We start from the raw sequence: 19,812 nt of genomic DNA, 5'->3' as shown, positions 1-19,812 counted from the left end.
CGTCTTGCGAAGTTTCAGGGTACCGTTGCCGTGAAGAAGTCCAAGGTTGAAGTTACGATACGACCTTGGTGGATACTGAAGTACCACTGATGTCCACTTGGTGTAGGATTCCGGGAGCCGCAAACGAAGTCGTCACACATCGCGCAAATCTAGTCAAAAAATTAAGGTTGTGAGCTCTTGCGTGCGGGGACAAAGTGTGCCTGACCATTCCTCGTTGCGACAGCAAATTTGCCGAAAATGGCAACCGACCACGAGAATTTGCAGCTTTCAGTTGTCTGCGAACCATGTGGGCCTTTATGTAGGAAATGGCAAGATCATGTGAGCCAACAATGGTCCTTGCAGGAGTTGTTCACCGTCCTGGACTGCTGCAACAAGGTCATTGCTCCATCCTGCTCCTTATAAGATATTTGAGATACCCCAGTCAAGCATTCACAGCCAGAAACTCGGCCAAATACAGCTGCAACCCTGGAAGAACGTAGAGCCCAATCAGAAGACCTCTAGTCAATGTGGCATTGGAGGCGTTCTCGTCAGTAGCCTCGGGAGCGGGCGACCCGATGAACTACTCCACCTTGTAAGGTTCGGGGGTCGACTTGCTCCTTGTGGTCAAGGCCAAAATCCTGCTTCGAACTGTGTTGCTCAATATTAATTGTAAGAATAGCTGGCGATGAGAAAGAGCCTCCAGTGCGAAGCAATCACGAAAATCTTTGTCTGTTATGGCAACCCGCTTCGCGGTGATAGTATCCGGTACATACTCTCACCGCTCCCCGCCCTATCGGGCATGTACCGAGTACGGTAGAAAAGATGTGCATAGCTTTCCGTCCGCTCCATTCTTGAGGCTCGGTTACGATGACAAGTTTTGTCGAGGGAACAGACCGCCCTGAGCCGCTAAGTTAAGGACTGCAGACTTTCTGCTCCCAGTGCCGTGGAGATTTCCAAATACAATGTAGGGGGACAGCGGCAGTACGATGCTTGAGAACTGATCGGAGGTCTTCAACGCACTAATGCGCCATGCGGGTGAGCGTGTTCTTGCCCAGTGCCCAGATTCGATCTTGCAAAGGACGAAGGTGATGGCGTTGGGTTATCAAAACTTCAGAACGAAGCGTTCGTAAACATGGTGTTGGCAAACCCAAAAGCTACGTCATAAGAACCAAGACGATGCATCTTGAGAATCGCTTTCATGGCCAAACCCTACTGCGGCGCGGCGGTGCAACCAGCTGAGCCCTTGTACATCGGACCGAATACACATTACCGTCCTGCCAACTTGGGCCAGCGACACACCCCTCGTTTGGTGGACAAGCCTGAATGACATGCAGCCCAGTGTCCACAAGTCAGTGAAAGTCTGCCAAAATATGGGTCTCGAACATTGTTGGACGTGTCGTGTCCTAATCAATTGATGTACGAGTGCCGCACGTCACTTTATCAGAGAATTTGCAAAGACAAGGTCACCAGACCTGAGTTGCATGGTCTTGGGGTTGCTGGATTATTCAAAGGGTAAGGCCGAGTGGCGCATTGGCTGACAGTTGCAAAAGACAAATGCTACCAACGTAGAGTAGTCTTGGAGAAGGCAATATTGACACCCGGCCATCGAGGCTTGCTGAACTTGGATTCCTAGGGTGAAATCGTATGCCTTGGTGACATTTTTGGAAAGCGGCCGTTCTGGCCTAGTCCGACAGTGCCGTCCGCTAAGCCGATTTCCCCGCGGTCGATGGCTGTGGTGCGCTAGGACGCTAGATCGACTTGCATCGGCCATCTGCTGGTGTTCAGATGGGCGACGCATCTGAAACCTCGTTCCAGCTCCAAGTGCTTGTCGGCAGTTCCGCAATAGCATTGGGTCAAGCGCTAATCGTTTCCTATACTCGTTGCTCGAGCAGGCGACATACAGTGTAATTCCCCGAAATGCAGGGCTGATCACCCACATGGTTTTCGCGGCAAAGATTCCTCTCGTCTCTCAGACATCGATATAGCTTTCTGTCCAACATTTCGCATAAGGAAATGCTTGCATTCATGCCTCCACAATCGAGTGATTCGTCTTCCGGTAAGCACGTACCAGACATGTCGTCTGGATAACCATTGACATTTGCAGGGGTCAACTACTGGTATGGCAGTAACAGCCTGCCAGACGCGTTGGGAGGATTACCACAAGAGAATCCTAACAGCCCGCGCACGATGCGTCGTGCATCAGAGGCCGAGGTCCAAGCTGCAGGCTTTCAAAGGTATGTATGCGTCTCTCTTCGATTCCTGTTCCGTATTATTCGCCTTCAATGGACCTGCTTTTTCAGGCCCTTCCTGGTTTCTCCGTCCTCTCGTCGACTGCTTAGTGGTCCTGGTCGGCGCTTTCCGTACACACAACCACACAACGGCCCAATTCGTCAGGGTCACAACCACAACCTCGATAATTCCCCACCCTGCAAACCTCAGGAACCACCGTCTACCTTACGTATAGACGTCATCGAATGTATGTGTTTCGAGAGGAATGCGATCCAAGTCGACTTGCACAGCATCCGATGTTGCCAAGAAGTGGTTGCAAATCTGAGGAATTGACTCTTTGGAAGGGATCTGCAAGACGACAGACGCACATGGATGCGCGGGGCTCTGGACATCGTCCATCACGACACATGGAAACACGCCCTTGCCTACTCCTGATCTCCTGAGGCTGGACCTCGTCCGATGATGATGGCATGTTTCCGGTAATTCGACATTGACTGGCCAATTTGCCGGATAAAGAAACTTGGAGGTTGTTGCGGCGGGGTTCGAAATACGACCGATGTCGCCTACGGTCGGCCACATCCCGCCGATCAACACTCATGTCTGGGACTTGCTGACCAAATATCAGTCAGGACAACTGGGATCAGAGCCAAGGTCAACTCCACCTCGACACCTCACAATCAATTCTTGTGATTCGCCCGCAATCAGCGGCCGCGAACGCAGGACACAAAGCCCCGCTGGCACCCAAACAGGGACTTGGAGGCGCCCTTGCGAACGCTCGCGGCCAACACTCGTCTCCAATATCTGGCACCTATGCTCTGCGAACCCCTCGCGGAAAGATCACATCTATAGCATGTGAAAGCTGCCGGAAGCGCAAATCGAAGGTATATATCCTGTTTAGCAGAGAGCAGATGTAGATTGCTGACGAGCGGCTCCAGTGTGATGGTGTTCGACCGAAATGCAATACATGCCAGTCGAAGAGTCTCACTTGCGTATACGATGTAGCTGAGGATGGCAAGACGACGACGCAACTGCGAGCTCACGTTAGGCGGTTAGCGAAAGAACTGGAGGACATGAAATCCGTAGTGTCGTTGTTGGCCATGGCACCGGATAGAGCTGCGGCAGCAAATTGGGCGTCTGAGCTGGAGAAGAACGGCTTTGCGCACCATTCGGTCGACGAAATCAAACGGTCACTTAGGGTAAGCCTCGTCCGGATCGTGTCGAGGATGTTGTCTGACAATTCAGGATTTCAACGAACGGACACCGGCCATCCCAGAGCAAGAATCGTTCAGTACACCAGGCAGCGAGCAGTTTGTTGGACAAATGCCGAACTTGGGCGCGTCTTCTTACGATGGTTCCTCACGCGAAGAAAGGCAGGTCCAGTACCAGTACCTAGGCGCGTTTGGGGTTGTATATTAACAGGTCCAGAAGTCGGGAACACAGCCAAGCCGCTTTGAATTTTGCGCCTGACACTGCAGTTGACGGTGTGACACCCATGAATCCATCATCGATGATCCTCGAAACGGCCATGAACGCCCTGAACAAGTTTGGTTTCGACTGCGCATACTACCGGAGAATGAAACAAGACCTCCTTGCGAACGGTTGGAACGAGGTACAGCTATTTGGGAGATCCGAGACAGACGTAGACTCTCTGTTGTTGGGCTTCGCCGATCCTCAGGATACACAGCCTGTTCCGGCGTGGTGCGCACGAACAGTGAACAGGATCCTTCCAACAGCGAATCTTCCTGTCCGACTTGCTTCCACTTGGATTTTGACTAAATTGATGCGTGTAGGTGCATCTCTTAGCTTTAAGGGGCAATATGGCTGACAGTGTCGCAGTGGCTAATCTGGCCGAGCGTGGAGAACATGAACGCAAATCCGGAATGGCTGATGCCCCCCATGGGCAAGCAGGATGTGTCGCCACATGATATTTTGATCGACCTTGTTCCTTGGTATGCTCCAGCGCTTGGCTCCAGTAGGGCCTGCACTTACTCTTGACAGGCCACAAGTACGGCGACTGTTATACCAGCATCCTCAAGAATTTTCGGTCGGTCCTCTAGTCGGCGCCATTGGTATTACCTGGCCGTACGCGGACGACTCCTGCCACTATTGGGACATCGAGGCAGGCTGCACGCGCATGACTCCACTCTTCGAAAGTACCGTAGCCGATTTGAACAATTGGACCCTGGATCCCAAGATACTCGAGATTATGCCGCAACTAGAAGGCATGGTACCGATGAAACCGGTACAAGTGTAGTCCGACGTCTTTTGTATCTTTCAAAGCGTCTGCGGAGGCTGGTTGAAGAGACAGCAATTTCTTATGGCGGTTAACTGCGTTCTTTTATTGTACTGGTCGGTGTTTTGCATATATCCCCTGGAAGTCGTCAATTGTAGGAGCTCGCGTGCAGGGGAGTAGCGTGGGGGCCTATTGTCCCGCATTTCTGAGGGCGTACGAACGGAGTTCCTGTACACTATGACGATGCTGTAAGCATAGTATGATAGACACGATCGTTGAAAGGTGGAACATACTAATAGATTATATTCAACCCACGACAGGCGCAGGCTGCGTATACATAGTGCTCTGGTGCCGCGGAATTAAGCGTCGCAATACCTTTGCGTCGAAAATCTACACCCTTGACCCCTTCTTGTACCCACTTCAATTGTATCGTGATGCCAAGGCCGCTGACGGATGAAGCCTTCCGAACCGACGATCGGTGGACTTGCCCTGGATCTCTGCCAGGACACGTCCGTTGAGGCCACCATCTCTACCGTTGGATATTTTTGTATCTGCATCCGATCGATTGCCGAGTCAGAACAACATACGATAAGTTGTTCTACTGGAGGAAGAACGTCGTGGGCGCGGTTGCAGCGCGCTGTCGTGGTTTCAGGTATGCTTGGAAGGCGCTAGTGGCATGGCTTCCTGAGCTCTTTCCCCAGCTCTCAGCGCATGGCAGGAGTGACTTTTTAAATCCCAAGAACTATTTCCGAGACCGGCCGTTGCTGCAATCAGTAATCACCGGTGTAGTCCAGACGTTCGGGAATCTCATGGGTCGGATCGTGGATCGGTGGGTGTTGTTCGAAGGATTCGTTCTGATGTGGAAAGTGCCGCGGATTGTTAGTAACAAAGTGGAGCTGGCATATCATCAGCCTGCTATTACTCGCGTAGGCTTCCTTGAGGCTTTAGTAGCCTGTGACTGCGCAAGTTTCTCGACCTTACAGATTGATCAGTAAGCTGGACTGTAGCACATCCCCACGACCAAGTCAGGGTCCGCGGAGCGGTCCATCAGCATTCGGGAACAAAGACCAAGCGAACCTGTGTGCCTCCCGTTCCCGCACACCGATCATGCATGCGGCATCCCGAACCCCACACTATCGCGGAACGAACATTGAGTTGAGCTTTCGACGGGTATCCTGAGAGTTTCGTCATCTCGTTGACACTGCTGTGTCGAGATCGTGAAGTGCGAACAGTTCGAACAATAGAGGTACAGTAGCCGGCAGGCATGGATCATCAGCTGCCCTGTACGAGCGAGAGCAGACCGAAAACGTTGTTGCGCTGGCTCAGTGTAGATGTTAAGAACTTGAAGCAGAAGCCCCTGAACTGATGACGAGGTCAACGATGAAGCCACACACGGCTTGATGCACTGCCTTTTCAATACATCCTAGCCCACCAACCCGAGTCCTATAATGGGTGGCCTCACATAACACTTATGCAAGGATACAAATTCTGTGAGGTATTTCAAACTCAAATCGCTCAACTCGAGCTTGACCAGTCAAAATAGTAAAGCGATACACAACAGAGCTGTCGAGCTTCCATGCTTTTTATGACGCCCAACTCCATCTCCCTGATAGTCTCCATGCCGAGTCTGGTCTGAAGGGGCAATGTTGCTCCTTGTAAGGGTTGATGTTGGCCGTGTCTGTGCGTGGACATTCGCGGAAATGGCTTATGTCTTCATTGGACAGTGTGTGTTCCAAACACGATCTCTTGCGCAATTGCACCTTTCTGTGTCACCAACTCTCTGTCTTTCCTCCGCGGCTTCTGTAATTCTGCCTTGTAGTCAATCCACGCAGCCTTGTCGTCGTATCTCGTATTCGTGTCAATAGGCAAAGTGTGTGGTCTTTGTGTAGTATTCGGTGGGTGAGAGAAGCTCACACATAGAAGCTGCTAGTACTATCACGTGAAGGCCATCGGGGAATCCTTCACCTCTGACAATTCGCGTGCGCCTGCTTTGTCGACCTTTGTTCGAACGATATTCACCAGAACATCTTTACCAACATCACTATAAACAACAGCAGCGGTGCGAACTGATATAAAAAGTATCGCTCCCAGCGCGGCTAACCTACTACGTGCAATATCGTTTTCCTATTTCGGGCGCATACGACCTACCTAACGGAGCTGCTCCGCAGGCTTGTCAGTCACCTGGAGGAGTGAGGCTATGCAGACGTCAAGTCATGAGCAAATTGGAGCGCCAGGATAAGGACGCGTCGATCGCTGAGCTAGTCTGCATTGTTGAATCTGCCGTGTGCTGAGAAGGTATCGTTGCAGTGGAAAGTACAATAGTTGTGTGGAGCGATATGCCAATTCCTTGATTAGATGTTGGAAGGTTCTGTCCTTGAATCAAAATAGCTCCTCAGAACAACTCTTCAACTCTCACAATGTTACGCCCCACCCTACCACCAACACGATGTCCGCAGTCACCCCAATACCGTTCACGCGACCTATCATTCGGAGGTGTGCGCTCGTCTACCAAATCTTCAATGCCAGTGATCCACTCAGGCTGAGGTGGACCGCTCTGGTCACGGTTTCCAGGCCATCGACTTGCGTCTGGCTTTAGGTCATACACTATGTTACTTTTAATGTCTCCAATGAAGCCGCCAATAGCAGTATCGATGCAGACTTCCCCTTCTGGGTCGTAGACGCGCACTGTTACGAAGGGTGTTTTGCGGGCGGCGAGTATGCGGGCTTGGGCTGCGAGACGAGTCTTCAAAGGCGTGAGGGCTGAGGAAGATGGGCTGCTGTCGAATATGGGTGAATCGATTGCTGAGTCGGCGCGAGGACTGAGCGGTACGATGTAGGAACTTTCTCGGATTTTCGGAGATTGAGGTTGTGATACGTGTGCATCAATCATGATAGCATATCCACAGGATCCGAACTTCTGCTGTGGACATGGAAAGAAAGATGTGTCTGAAGGAAGAAGTGCGGTTGCGCGGGGTTTGCAAAGGGCTTGGAGTAGTCCTTGGGGGTCGTGTGGTATGCGTATTCTACGCAATGCTGGGAAGGCGCCTTCTTCGATATTCATTGCTAGTAGCGATGTAGCAAGGCAAGAGATCGGCTCCGGGTTCGCGAAAGGGAACTCCATGGACTTTCCGATCTCTGGCGAGAAGGGATCAACTGCCGGTCCAGACTGAGATCGAAATTCAAAGTGTATGGATTGTAGAGACGGACAAGAAAAGTCGGGTACCGAGATACGCGAATTTAAGTCCGGTGTCCTGTACTGTGCTATCGTGAAATGCCTTAGTCTACTGAAATGCTCGGACAGAATGCTCGTGATTGTGACTAGGCTCGATAGTTCTAGGTTGATGAGTGTCAGCTTCTCGATGGAAGTTGAGAGGTGCGAGGTTGCAAATTTCTGCAACCCCTTATCGTTGATCCCAGGGAGGTTTTCAAGGCGTAAAGACTGCAGCCTCGGTGGGACGGCATTTAATGCTAAGTTCGTAAATGATGCAGCTGGCAAACCAGAAATAGAAAGATGCCGTAACAGGGGAAGTTGCCGAAAAGTTCCAATGGTCGCACGAAAATTTAGAGTGGGGGAGAAGTCGCCGGAGCTTTGATGCAGCACCAAGGTGGTTAGTAATGGGTGCCCGGAGTTGAGGTCGAGGAAGCGCTCTGTCGGATCGCGAGCTGCGAGATAGTAGTTGCTGACTTCGTCGTTATCCTCTCCATCCGAGTTGTCATCTTCCGGCTCGGAGAGCAGCCACACTCGCTCCTGTAACTTCGACCTTGTTGCTAGTGCATACGAGAGACGGTCGAAGGATTGAGTGAAGGGAATGTGGAAACCAACGAGACGTTCCAGAGAAGGACACGCCATGACCAAGGACGCAACGAGGTTGACGATTTCTTCGCGTTCGATGCTTGCTTGCTGATACAAGGTCTGAAAGTCAGGCAAGTGCAGCTCACGTACGTGTCGCGCCATCAGATGGCGTTCTCGCAGTGTCCTTCTAAGCAGTTTCAGCCTACTGGGCCCTTTGACCTTCGTCTTCCGTGACTGTGAATGATCGTCATGCCCAACCACGTAGACTTTGCGATACATTTGTAGAGTAGCGGCTCTATCCCATGCGCGGCTCGTAAGTGACAGACTGTGAAGATCATGCAAATAGCATGATGGGCATGCCTGATCTTGCTGGAGATGGATCTGCTCTAACTGCGCTACGATGCAATTGTAGACCTCTCTCGGCAACGTCTTGAAAATGTGAGCAGGGAACTCCGCCTGAAGCCCTGAGCGCCTCCATGTAGAGTTCCTTTTATATCGTTCAACTTCCCACGGGGTCTTTGTTAAAAGTGGGACATCGTGGTCTTGCGGTTTTGTTGGTTGTGCGAGGCCGCGTGCCGCTGAAGCAGATGCGCGCGCAGATGATGGCTTCAGGTCCATCGACTCCCAATTACAAGCGACGCTGCTGCCCATCGAGAAAGATCTTGTCTGCTTCTGGACATCGGCGATGTTGGAAGACCGTGGTCGCGATGCATGATGCCTAGATGGAAGTCAGTAATGTCAGAAGGCATACAGCCGCGGAGGATGTATCGCTGTTCGCATATCATGCCAGATGGACATGGCAATGTCAGACAACAGAGCGACGATGGGTGAGTGGCATTACGAAAGTGCAATATATGGGCATGGCATGATCGATCAGCCGATGGTACTTACAGGTCACTGTGCTTTCGTTCAGAGGGATTTGTTCTTGGAGCCAGTATGCTTAACATCTCTTCAATACCAAAACCCAGGTCCGTAACGAATGTTAAGTTCAGGCAGAAACAGAGTTGGAACTGGCTCGCAGTCGTGGGATTGTGCTCTGGTTACACAAGCATAGAGGTACACGGAGCAGTGCGACTACCGTTAACAAAGTGTTGAGACATGCGATATGTTTTCAGCGTGTGAAGAAGGTTCCTATCCGGGCAGGTAAATCGATCGTCCAAGGACCCTGGATCGTAATGTAATCCTGATCAGACGGGTCTCCACTGCTCCACTTCTCCAAGATGTTGGTGACGACGTTCAAGTGCGCTTGTTTTCCGGTGGACCAGTAGGATGAAAGAGTGCTCCTCCAAGATTGATAGCGGAAGAGATGTGCGAAGCAGTTGTGCAGAAATTGAGCATCTGGCTCTTTCATACTATACCCATAGCTATCGCGCTACTGATGGCCGGCAATCCTAACAAGCCACGAAGCTTCAGGGCTGTCCATGTTGGGTGGAGATTGCCCTGGGCGTTCGGTATTGTCGCTACCGACCACAGACGCGCTACAGACGTTTGAACGTTCATAGCGGGTACCTGACGGATAACGGCAGAGACGAAAGTAAAGTCAGCCCAAAACGCGAAGTTTCGATGCCGTTGTGTTTCCATTGTACCGCCAAAGAACGCAACATTCAAAACAAAACACAGACTCGACATGGGTAACAATATCAGATCCAAATGCCGTGAAATAGGCGTGACGAAGCTCTGGAAACTTTGCGGATGTGGAGGGTTCAAATCCCAAAAATCAACGAATGAGCCGGCTCGGCTGCTCCCTGGTCGGCGATGAGGTTTGCTGATCTCCCCTCCTCTCGCCAATCGAGAGCTCAGGCCTGCAGATGCCTGTGAGTTGTTGTGAGCGACTGCATGCACCCGCAGCCGTGGTGAGCTGAATGGGACGCCGCTCTTGTGTCGTTGATGCTGTGACGCGGCCGACAAGACGATGATCCTCAGATCCACACTCTGGCCAGGGTCTTCCTGACGTCTGTCATGCACGCTGAGTTGTAGGCAACCCCTGCGACAAGGGCGGACATGGATTGCGACTCCGAAGTTGGATCTCTCGTATGAATGTCACCAAGGGCATTGTTGTGGGCAGTTGAAGCAGCAACACCCAACAGAAGCCATGGCGCGCCTCCGCTGTAGGTCATCTCACAGGCTGCGCGCCGCGTCTGACAGGCTGAACCTACTGAGGCAGGTGCCCGCACAACACATTAAATAGTGCTTGCTCCCCTTTGTCGCACATGAACACAGCATCGTCCCTGCTGCTGCATTTGCACCGGCCAAAAAGGACTGCGGCAAGCTACCGAGCACTGAAGGACGTTATCGAAAGGAGATGAGACTACAAGTCGTGTGACGACATTCGTAAAGGGGCGGACTGAACATGCTTCATTTGGCAGCTGTTGATGGCGGCACTAAAATGTCGTAAATCCTAGCGTATGGATTGTGCAAGACCGCCTGAAGGCGGCGGAGGTTTTCATTTCCATTGTTGGGAGCCTGTCGACTCGATGGCTCCGCAAACAGTTAGTGATCGCGTGCAGTAGCTCATTGAAACGCTGTCGAGCACGCCGGATCTGAAGCTGTCAAGTCGGAAATCGTGGCCGAAGTTGGGGTAGCTTCAAGCACTGTGCAGTACGATTTGGCACACGTTACAGGCGCGCTAACCGAATACTATCTTGGCCTCACTTTCTCTGAAGAGTAACTCTCACAGAACTTTCTAGTGATTATCAGAGTCACCAAAGAAACGTTTGCGTATAGTCAGTTAAATTAAAGAGCAATTTGATTACATCAATCGTCATGAAGGTATAGTACAGAATGCTTAACGATCGTCAAATTCAAAATCAGTCACCACAACATTACCACAGCACGCGATTGCTCGGCGCACAAACACAGTCTGTCCATGCTCCAAAGTCAAGTTCGAAGAGACTTTAGTTGAACGCGTAGACAGCAGCAGCACCCAAAAGGGCACCCATACCAACAGAACCAGTCTTCATAGCGGCGGCAGCACCAGCGGTGCTTGAGGAAGAGGCACCGGGGGCAGCAGCGCTGGTAGCCTCTTGGTTGATCGAGGTGGTGGGAGTAGGCTGACCAGAAGTAAAGGGGAGTTCAGAGACGGGAGTAGCGCCAGGGAAGGCACCCTCACCCTCGTCGCCAGAGGGGTCAGCAATGGTAGCGTTGCCGGGGTTGAGAACCTCATCGATAACGTGGACAACACCGTTGGCGACCAGGATGTCGGCAATAGTGACGCGAGCGCTGTTGACGAAGATACTGCCCTCATCGCCAATGGTGATGGTGAGGTTCGCGCCATTGAGGGTGGTGAGGACAGTGCCGTTTTCAATTCCAGATGAGTAGCCGACGGTACCGTTAACGACGTGGTAGGTCAGGATGTTGGCAATGTCCTCGGTGGACGCGTTGGCAAGGACAGAGCCAATATTTTGGAAAGCTTCGGTGGAAGGAGCGAAGATGGTGACGTCCGATGTAGTGTCAACAGCCTCGAGTAGGTCGGTCTTGTTCAGAGCACCGCGGAGACCGGTGAGGTTGGCAGTCGTGAGGGTGTCCGAAACGACCTCAGGCAGGACTAGGAATCGGTCAATAACGTGGATCACACCACCAGTGAAGTTGACATCCTGCAGTATGTCAGAAAAGGTTCATAATCATGAAGGCATGGTGAACTTACAGCCTGGGTGACGGATGAGTTCGCCAGCAGACCGCTGAAGAAGGTGACATTGTCTCCAGAAGCGACAGCCTCAACGACCTGACCACCAGTCGTATTGGTGAATAGCTCGTTGGTCAGAAGAGTCGGGACAAATTGGCTCTGATTTGTGATGGCGGACGATAGAACCGTGCCGTTCAAGACGTGGTACTGCAGGAGCGCAATGAGCAGTCCTTCATTCGCAGTCAAAGCTCCGAGAGTCTCATTGCCGACGCTGGCGAAAGCTTCGTTCGAGGGTGCGAGGATGGTAACATTCTGCGCACTGCTGAGACCCTGAACGAGCTGAGCAAGGCCTGGAAGTGCAAGGACACCGCTCAAGCTAGTAAGCTGAGAGGACGAGTTCAATGCCTGAGCGAGAGTTGGGGCAGTGCCATTTGTCTGAGCCAGGACGGCGCTCGCGAAGGCGAGAATGGACACCTTGGAAAGCATGTTATTGAAGCTTGATTACAATTGAAACAAGTCTGGTAGTTGGTCAAGGAGTGGAGAAAGGCTCGGCAAAAGGGTTCTCAGCCTCGACGACGGGAGCAAAGAGGGGAACACAATATATGTACCATTCTGCTTAGACCTCTCCCGCCTTGTCAAACCTGATCCCAGTTGCCATGCTTCCAAGGGTCGAACAACGAGTGCCACCGGCCCACTTTCCTTTGCACAGCCTCAAGAGCTCAAGCTTCGTCCAATGAGGCCTGGACGTTTTGCATCATAGTTCTAAGCGGAGGTGATGCCATCGATGGTTGTCCAGTAAGGTTATCGAATATTGCAGCCAAGTCACTAAGAAAGCAAACAAGTGGAACGCTAATACCAACACAACATGCGTCTGTAAGCATCGTGGCGGGGCTCAAGCGGCTAGTTCTCCGCATGCATTAAAGGGCGCGGCAGAGTCATTGAGGTTGTAGCGAACGACTTGGAACAAAGCATGTTTCCGGTCGATACTCAGCTTTGACGTAGTTGTTTGCATCTCTCACGCACTCTCACATCGTTGCATTGGTGTTGAAGCCAAATGCTGTGCAGAATAACGCCAGTTCCGTCAGAGTAGCTGGCAATGGTGCCAAAAGGCTGAGGTGGAATGTAGAGGTGAGGTCCACACATCGTGCACCACGGCGCCGGTCGATCCGAGACGCGTGTGGGGAAGCCTGAAAAAGCCTTGGCCCACGTATACCATCACCCAAACTGGCCTGGTCGCAGCCTGGTCTGGAGCCCTGGGCGCCTATACAACACAACAGTCTTGAGCATCTGATGGCTGAATCAAAGGTTTTTGCAGCAGATCGCACGCCCAAGGTCCGCCATCTGAAGGTGCGTGTGCGTCTTTCCTCTAGCAAGCAGGTTCTTTCACTCTGGGGGACCCGGACCATACCTGAACGAGGTGCACTAGTACGCGATGCGCGTGTCAGATCAATCAAAGTATCAACGCACCAAAGATGAGGTGTAGCGACTTCGGTCTTGGATTGTTGAGGCTGGCGTGCGAGCTTGAAGGACATCACAGCCTTGCAGCCAACACCTTGAGCCCAAATTCTGAATGCCAAAGCCTGAACCTATCGTGACAGTTCGTCCATGCGAAGCCCTATGCACCGGCAGATTTTCGCCGGGCATTACCCTTGTACTAGCTGTCAGCTACGCGCATGATCAGATGTCCTGCCCAAAACATCAAATGTACTCTCAAAGGAGTAATTCTCGCTGAGCCTCTTTGTTTCCAACCCCTTGTACCATTTCTTCTGCGCATCGCGAACCGCCTTGCCAGCCCAACCGAAATTATGCACTCGACAATCAAGCATGTCAAGCTGGACATGGCTGCCTTGTTTGTATATTGCGTCTTGACACCAATGGTGTGACTCTTGTGACATGCTAGGCAAGTCGGTACATTCCTGGAGTATCCTCTCCTGCCACTTTCAAGATCGCGAGCCGCCCTCATCAAAGTATGGGGCGTGTTTCGGCGAGCACCAGTTTTGGTGTGGTGCCGCTCAGCGTTCATTGCCATTAACTGTTGACTACGGGCCAATGTCAATATCCATCATGTTCTGCTCAGCTTGGGTCGTAGAAGTTGTAATGATCCAAATGGCCAAGATCGGCGGAATCCTGCCCTATGAATGCTGAGGACTGCATCGGTATGAACTCACTGAACAAATCAGCCATGTTTGCATCCGGAGCGAATCCAAGGTTTTGCATGAATTGTGGCTGATTTTCGAGCTTTTTTGTGCTGTCGAGCGATGCCAAGTCGTCGAAGAAGCTTTCAAGGTCTCCCGGAATACCGCCATCTAGATAGCGAGGGTCAGGCTGAGCTGGGCGAGACGCATTGAGAAAGGACTCAATCTGCTGGTTCGCGTTTGCACTCAATACATCTGGAAGACCGGCACTGCCCTGAGCTTGCACAGCCCGCGCATCGTTTGCTCCAGCAACTTGGCCCACTCCATGATTACTTGAGAGAGACTGGTGGATCGAGTCAGGCGTCGGCATCTGCATGACCGCAATCGACTGGCTGGAGTGCAACGGAGGCGACCGAATATCTGGTATAGTTTTTCGCCATGTCCGGTCAATGTCAGTCTGAAGCTTCTGCATACGAGTACGCAGTGCTGGGTCCGATAAGAAGTGAGTACTATGTCGCTTTACCATTCCCATGAGGCAATGCACAACTGGCGGCAAGCTTGTCAGACTGAGCCGATTAGGCGCAGGTTCAAGTAACTCCAAGATTCGTTGTAGCCAAGGCTGTGTTGGCATTAGCGACAGTGCGGTGCAGTGATAAGTCAGCTGTAGTAACACTGCGGGTGGAGTGGGAGGCGTAGGTGCGGTTTCCGATTGTAGGTAGTCTAGTTTAGGAGGCAATGCTGTCTTCCAGTCGTTCAATCGCTGCATAGTCTCCTGGATTGGTAGGCCAGATATTGACGCAAGCTCACTAGTAACCAGAATGTCGAGCACGTCCAGAAGGTGCCGGAAGCTGCTGAAAGCCAGAAGCGGTGTTCTTGATTGCTGTAGGGAGGCAGTGTTGGGACCGCCTGACCATGGCTGCCATTCTTCGAGGCCATCTTCGTCGATACGTCCAAGCTGCTCGATATCACATTTTCGAAAGTATGGACGTCTTCCCAGTTGTAGGGCAAGCATACTATCCAGGACAAGGCAGCCTCCAAAAATGTGCATTCTTCGTGTGCTGGGTATCAGCGACACCTGGTCCACATTCTCAAGTACTCGCGAAGCGCAGCCGACTAAAAACCAAGCGGCTTCCGCAAGGGATTGAGCAATACTGAATATCGCAAGGTTGAGAAGCGCCTTGACGTGTCCAAGGTCGAAAGCCCCCAGTTCATGAGGAATCAGGGATCTAGTAGTGTCATAGAGTTGCTTCGATGTCATCGAGCCCTGGCTGGGATGACTAGTAGGGTTCGTGTTACTCGATTCGTACGTCGATGCCACAGCCAATATACTCCAAAGTTCAGCGTGAGAGCCAGAGTTTGGTGTATCGAAAGATAGTCGCATGCCTGTCGCAGGATACGAATATGACAGCTTCAGTATATCGTGCTTTTCACATATCGGGAGCCAACACTGGGTATAAGTGAAGTACGTCTCGATCTGCTTCCAACTGTCCAAAGGAAGCGTTATCAGCAAAGTTTCTCTGGCAGGCTGTTGCACCAACGCTGGAATTTGCTGGACTGGTGGTCTAGGGGGGACCAGGTCGTATGGAGGCACCTGATTGAAATTCTCATTGAGGACGGTGGGAGCCGGCGCGGGCTCATCAACATCCGAGTTGTCCTCATCACCCTGGGGTGATGGCGGATCGGAATCGTGCCGTGATGGTTCTCCCCCTGATAGCAATGTGTCGACGTCTCTGTTAAACCGCGTCTTGCGCCATTGCTTATGCAACTTGTTCGATTCTTTGGAATCGCGGCTGAGCAACAGAGAAGACAATCCTTCTCTCGCTAATCTATCATTGAGGTATCTCTCGGTCTCAGGGTTTTGCTGAAACAATGTTGCCAGCGCCAACTCAAGAACACGAATGTAGCCAGGTTGAATGCCTCGTTTCTTGGGGTTCGTTGTGTATGTACAACCTCGCTTTGACGTCAAGCAAGTGGAGCATATTGGCTGACCGCCATCGCATTTTTCACGAGCAACTCGACACTGGTCGCAAGCTCGCGAGACTCTGGTACGTTTGGCTGGCTTATGTGGGTCCTGAGTGACTGATCTACGCTTTTGCTGGCTTTGGGCAGGCATGAGCGCCGTTCAATAGATCTGGCAGCTGTCAAGGTATCCAGTATTGATTCAGGAGAGCCGCACAGACTCGACAGCTGCTGTGGGCGAATTCAGAAGAACTGATTCAGGGTACGTCACGAGACGAGACTCCAATTGCACCTGCATGCAAACATAGACGTTCCTAACGTCTATACTGCGACACAGAAGCTGCGACAGATGAAGTTCTTCCGGAAGAATGGATTAACAGGGCATTATCCAGAGGGAGGATAAGAGATTTCGCTGTTGCATCTGTGCTCTCCTGCGTCTCAGTCAGCTCGCCTGGTTACAGTCCTACAAGATACACAACGTACAGTGCTTCTCGAAAACCACTGAGCTTAGCTTGCAGCAGACCTACTTACGCCCGATGCGCTTTAGTAATTGATGATGGGGGAATGGGTTGCTGTGGCTGGAGGTGGAGCGGAGAGCTGTGCTGTCTCGGCGTGCGTGTCTGGAGAAGGAGCGATGGCGGGGAAGAACTCTCATCCGAACCGCGATGGCTTTGCTCCTCCACCAAGCCTCGCCCTTTGCTTCCACACCGCATCCTGTGCAATGGCAATGCCAGTACCAGTACATGTCACATCTGCAATTCTGAAGCTATTCCCCAGCTTACCAGGCTGAACTTCTCTCTGTTCCGTCTGAGCAAAGCCGCCTTTTGGTACAGAGGTTGTGTGCATCACGTTCCCTTTAGCCGGCCAGCGTATCGCGCGTAAAAGAAATACCAAGAATCCGAGCAGACCACTGCAGTCAGCTACAGGCCACAACGGCCTTCACGACTCTCGAAACTCTCGATATACACCTTTTAGGGTTATCAGATTCCTCAGATCCTCGCCATGGCGTCTGCAGCAGTAGGAACGAAGAGGTCCTTCGCCGCCATGAGCGAGGATAGCCGTTCACCCACAAGTGCGCTGTCGACCCTGCATGATGTGAGCATGTCTGGAGTTCATTATTCGCGCCAGCGACTTAAGCCAAACATCGAGGAGTCATGTAAGTAGTGTTGGAACTGCTGTATCATGTATGCGCTAACTAGAAAGCAGTAACATCCATGACTTCAAGCGCCCGCTCTACCCCACGACATACACCAGTACCAACTTCACCACCCGGCGAAATACGTCGTGTGTTCGAGCCAGATGCATCCATTGTGCTTATTGGTATGCGTGGCACTGGCAAGTCGACCCTGGCTGTTATAGCATCCATGGCTTGTCGGCGACGTGTCGTAGATATCGACGACCTCTTCCAGGAAGCAACAGGCTTCTCTACTGCCAAATACCGCAAACAGTTCGGCGCATCCAATCACAATCTGCGACAAGAGGAGCTCTTGCGGACTGCTCTTCGAGCACACGACAAGGGAGCAATCATAGTCTGTAATGGGGGTTCTTTAGAAAGGAATGGGCAGCTGCTCATGCAGGAGTTTGCTGGGACGCATCCGGTGATCCACATTGTGCGAGACCTACACAGCATACACGAATACCTTGGAGGAGTTGAGCTCCGCAGACTGAGGGACATGCTAGCCTTCAGTGCGCCTATCCTTCGTCGTTGCTCAAATTACGAGTTCTGCAATATCTCAGAGCACGCGCCTACTCGATCCAATACGCCATCAGATCAACTCATTGCGCCGGCTTTCCTCACGCTCAAGCGGGCTCAGCGTACCTTCTTAAAGTTCCTCTCCCTTATCTTAACATGCGACGCGGCAGATGGACCCGTAGGCAACGCAAATCCTCCGCTGGAACCAGGGTATCCACTCTCAGACGTGGCGACAGAACTGAGAAAATACACCTGCGCTGTTCAGGTACCCTTGTCCGATCTTCTGGCTGAAGACGTGGACATTCAGAGTCTTGAATATGGCTCAGATGCCTTCGAGATGGTCGTTGACCCTACCGAACTGGACCCCCACAATCAGCGACTACGGACGGAACGGGCGGACGATATCAGCAATTGCATATCGAAGATACGTCGCAGCACTGTTGTGCCAATTCTCTACCACGTATTGCCTTCAGCATCGAAAGACTACAGTCGAGGATCATATCTCGAGCATGTACGCCACGGTCTACGGATGGCGCCTGAGTTCATATCCATGGATTTGTCCATTGGTGCAGAAACGGTGGCTGAGCTCATTGCATCTCGAGGCAAATCGAAGATCATCGGGCATGTCCACGCAGACAAGAGCTGGGACCACCGTTCCTGGAGCAACTACTACGAAACTGCGGTGCGACTCGGCTGCGATGTTGTGCGGTTCACGCGTCCAGCGAAATCTGTCGACGACGATGCTTCTGTGCATCATCTAAGATCTAAGATTCACGCCAGGAACAGCACCGTTCCACTGATATGCCACAACACAGGACGAGCGGGACGTCGTTCAACATGCTTCAACAAGCATCTCACATCCGTCATACCAGAATCTGTACGAGACAAGCCTGATTTTGCAGCAAGATGCGAACATAATCCTGAGACTTCCTGGCTCACTGCACGAGAAGTCACGACAGCTCTCTACTCGACTTTCACTTTCGACTTGATGAAGATCCACCTAATTGGTGCAAGGACCCAATACAGCTTATCGCCAGCTATGCACAATGCTGGCTACGCGGCTTGCGGCATGCCCCATCAATTCAAGTGCGTTCAAACCTCGACTCTGAAGAGTTTGCAAGAGTTTGTGCACGACCCGAACTTTGGTGGATGCATTGTTATACAGCCGTTCAAGATTGAGGTCATTTCGCTTGCAGACTCTCTCAGCCAGCACGCTCGAGCTATTGGCGCTGTCAACACTCTGATTCCTATTCGTCACCTCAACGGCGACGGTAGTGTTCCCGGCGATCTGGAACTCTTTCAAGAGCGCTGTCAATCAGGCTCTGTGCAAGCACTTCACGGGGACAATACTGAATGGATCGGCATCCGATCATGTATACGAAGAGGATTGTCACCCGCAAACGCTGTACGACCTACAACGTGCGCTTTAGTGGTTGGCGCAGGTGGCATGGCCAGAAGTTCCGTGTACGCGCTTTTACAATTGGGGGTGAAGAACATCGTTGTGTTCAACAGAACATTGGAGAAGGCGGAAGACCTAGTCGTCCACTTTACTCGACTTGTTTCGTCTTCGGCTGGAGCCAGCTTAGTACCATCAGCCACCGTCCAGGGCTCCCGACCGATGTTTCACACGATGAAGTCTCGCGACGATCCTTGGCCGGAGGGTTTCCGCCAGCCAACGATTATACTCTCGTGTATTCCCGCTGATCCAATAGATGACAACCCAGCACCACACTTCACGCTGCCAGAGCAGTGGCTGAAGAGTCCAACAGGAGGCGTGGTGATGGAGCTTGCATACAGAACGCTCAACACCCCATTGATGAACCAGATACGGGAGGAGCCTTCAAGGTTATGGACGTTCATGGACGGACTGGATTGGCTGCCAGAGCAGGCATTTGCACAGTTCGAGTTGTTCACAGGGAAACGAGCACCACGTCGAATCATGCGAGAGGTAGTATTGCAGGCTTGGAGGGACGAGCATGGCAACGCCGACCCCGAGATGGTTGAGAGGAGGATGAAAGCAATTGATGACCAAGAGCCGTGAGGATGATACCACAAACAATACGATCGAAACATTTCAAATTTAAACTGAAGACTGCAAAGCGTAATCGACAGCGAAAATATGACTTCGTCGAAAGGAAGAGCGCTCTGCGCCTATCGCAGTGCTGATAG

At 51.9% G+C, this 19,812-nt stretch overlaps 5 protein-coding genes across 5 annotated transcripts; 2 read left to right on the top strand and 3 right to left on the bottom strand.

Moving 5' to 3' along the window:
* Positions 1 to 2,004: 2,004 nt before the first annotated feature.
* BU25DRAFT_427156 (uncharacterized protein) lies at positions 2,005 to 4,462 on the top strand (the record flags this gene model as incomplete). The annotated part of the gene is made up of 8 exons (XM_033699963.1): positions 2,005 to 2,035; positions 2,084 to 2,213; positions 2,834 to 3,089; positions 3,144 to 3,404; positions 3,451 to 3,578; positions 3,637 to 3,994; positions 4,045 to 4,157; positions 4,207 to 4,462. The coding sequence occupies 8 exons, from the start codon at positions 2,005 to 2,007 to the stop codon at positions 4,460 to 4,462; spliced, it is 1,533 nt and encodes a 510-aa protein (XP_033567866.1).
* Positions 4,463 to 6,459: 1,997 nt separating this feature from the next.
* On the bottom strand, positions 6,460 to 9,381 carry BU25DRAFT_10778 (uncharacterized protein). Its single transcript, XM_033699373.1, has 2 exons — positions 9,126 to 9,381; positions 6,460 to 8,952 (listed from the first exon to the last, which is right to left on the bottom strand). Exons 1-2 carry the CDS (start codon positions 9,179 to 9,181, stop codon positions 6,834 to 6,836), a joined length of 2,175 nt encoding a protein of 724 aa, XP_033567865.1. The 5' UTR covers positions 9,182 to 9,381; the 3' UTR covers positions 6,460 to 6,833.
* Positions 9,382 to 11,128: 1,747 nt separating this feature from the next.
* Positions 11,129 to 12,342, bottom strand: BU25DRAFT_427154 (Fasciclin-domain-containing protein; the record flags this gene model as incomplete). The annotated part of the gene is made up of 2 exons (XM_033699962.1): positions 11,129 to 11,827; positions 11,878 to 12,342. The coding sequence occupies 2 exons, from the start codon at positions 12,340 to 12,342 to the stop codon at positions 11,129 to 11,131; spliced, it is 1,164 nt and encodes a 387-aa protein (XP_033567864.1).
* A 1,587-nt stretch (positions 12,343 to 13,929) lies between these two features.
* BU25DRAFT_381300 (uncharacterized protein) lies at positions 13,930 to 16,104 on the bottom strand (the record flags this gene model as incomplete). The annotated part of the gene is made up of 1 exon (XM_033699660.1): positions 13,930 to 16,104. The coding sequence occupies one exon, from the start codon at positions 16,102 to 16,104 to the stop codon at positions 13,930 to 13,932; it is 2,175 nt and encodes a 724-aa protein (XP_033567863.1).
* A 781-nt stretch (positions 16,105 to 16,885) lies between these two features.
* Positions 16,886 to 19,684, top strand: BU25DRAFT_436085 (uncharacterized protein; the record flags this gene model as incomplete). The annotated part of the gene is made up of 2 exons (XM_033700003.1): positions 16,886 to 17,106; positions 17,157 to 19,684. The coding sequence occupies exons 1-2, from the start codon at positions 16,953 to 16,955 to the stop codon at positions 19,682 to 19,684; spliced, it is 2,682 nt and encodes an 893-aa protein (XP_033567862.1). The 5' UTR covers positions 16,886 to 16,952.
* Positions 19,685 to 19,812: the final 128 nt, after the last annotated feature.

The sequence above is a fragment of the Macroventuria anomochaeta genome (genome assembly GCF_010093625.1).
Source record: "Macroventuria anomochaeta strain CBS 525.71 unplaced genomic scaffold BU25scaffold_1, whole genome shotgun sequence".
In the NCBI taxonomy this organism is placed as follows: domain Eukaryota; kingdom Fungi; phylum Ascomycota; class Dothideomycetes; order Pleosporales; family Didymellaceae; genus Macroventuria; species Macroventuria anomochaeta.
Note: the sequence above shows the minus strand (reverse complement) of the source record. Positions and strands in the feature narration are given on the sequence as shown.

Excerpts from the sequence above, each read along its gene's own strand:
- BU25DRAFT_10778 (XM_033699373.1), bottom strand. The coding sequence starts at position 9,181 with ATGTTAAGCATACTGGCTCCAAGAACAAATCCCTCTGAACGAAAGCAC. Across the intron at positions 8,953-9,125 it reads GAACGAAAGCACAGTGACCT|GCATCATGCATCGCGACCAC; the intron begins GTAAGTACCATC and ends ACTTCCATCTAG.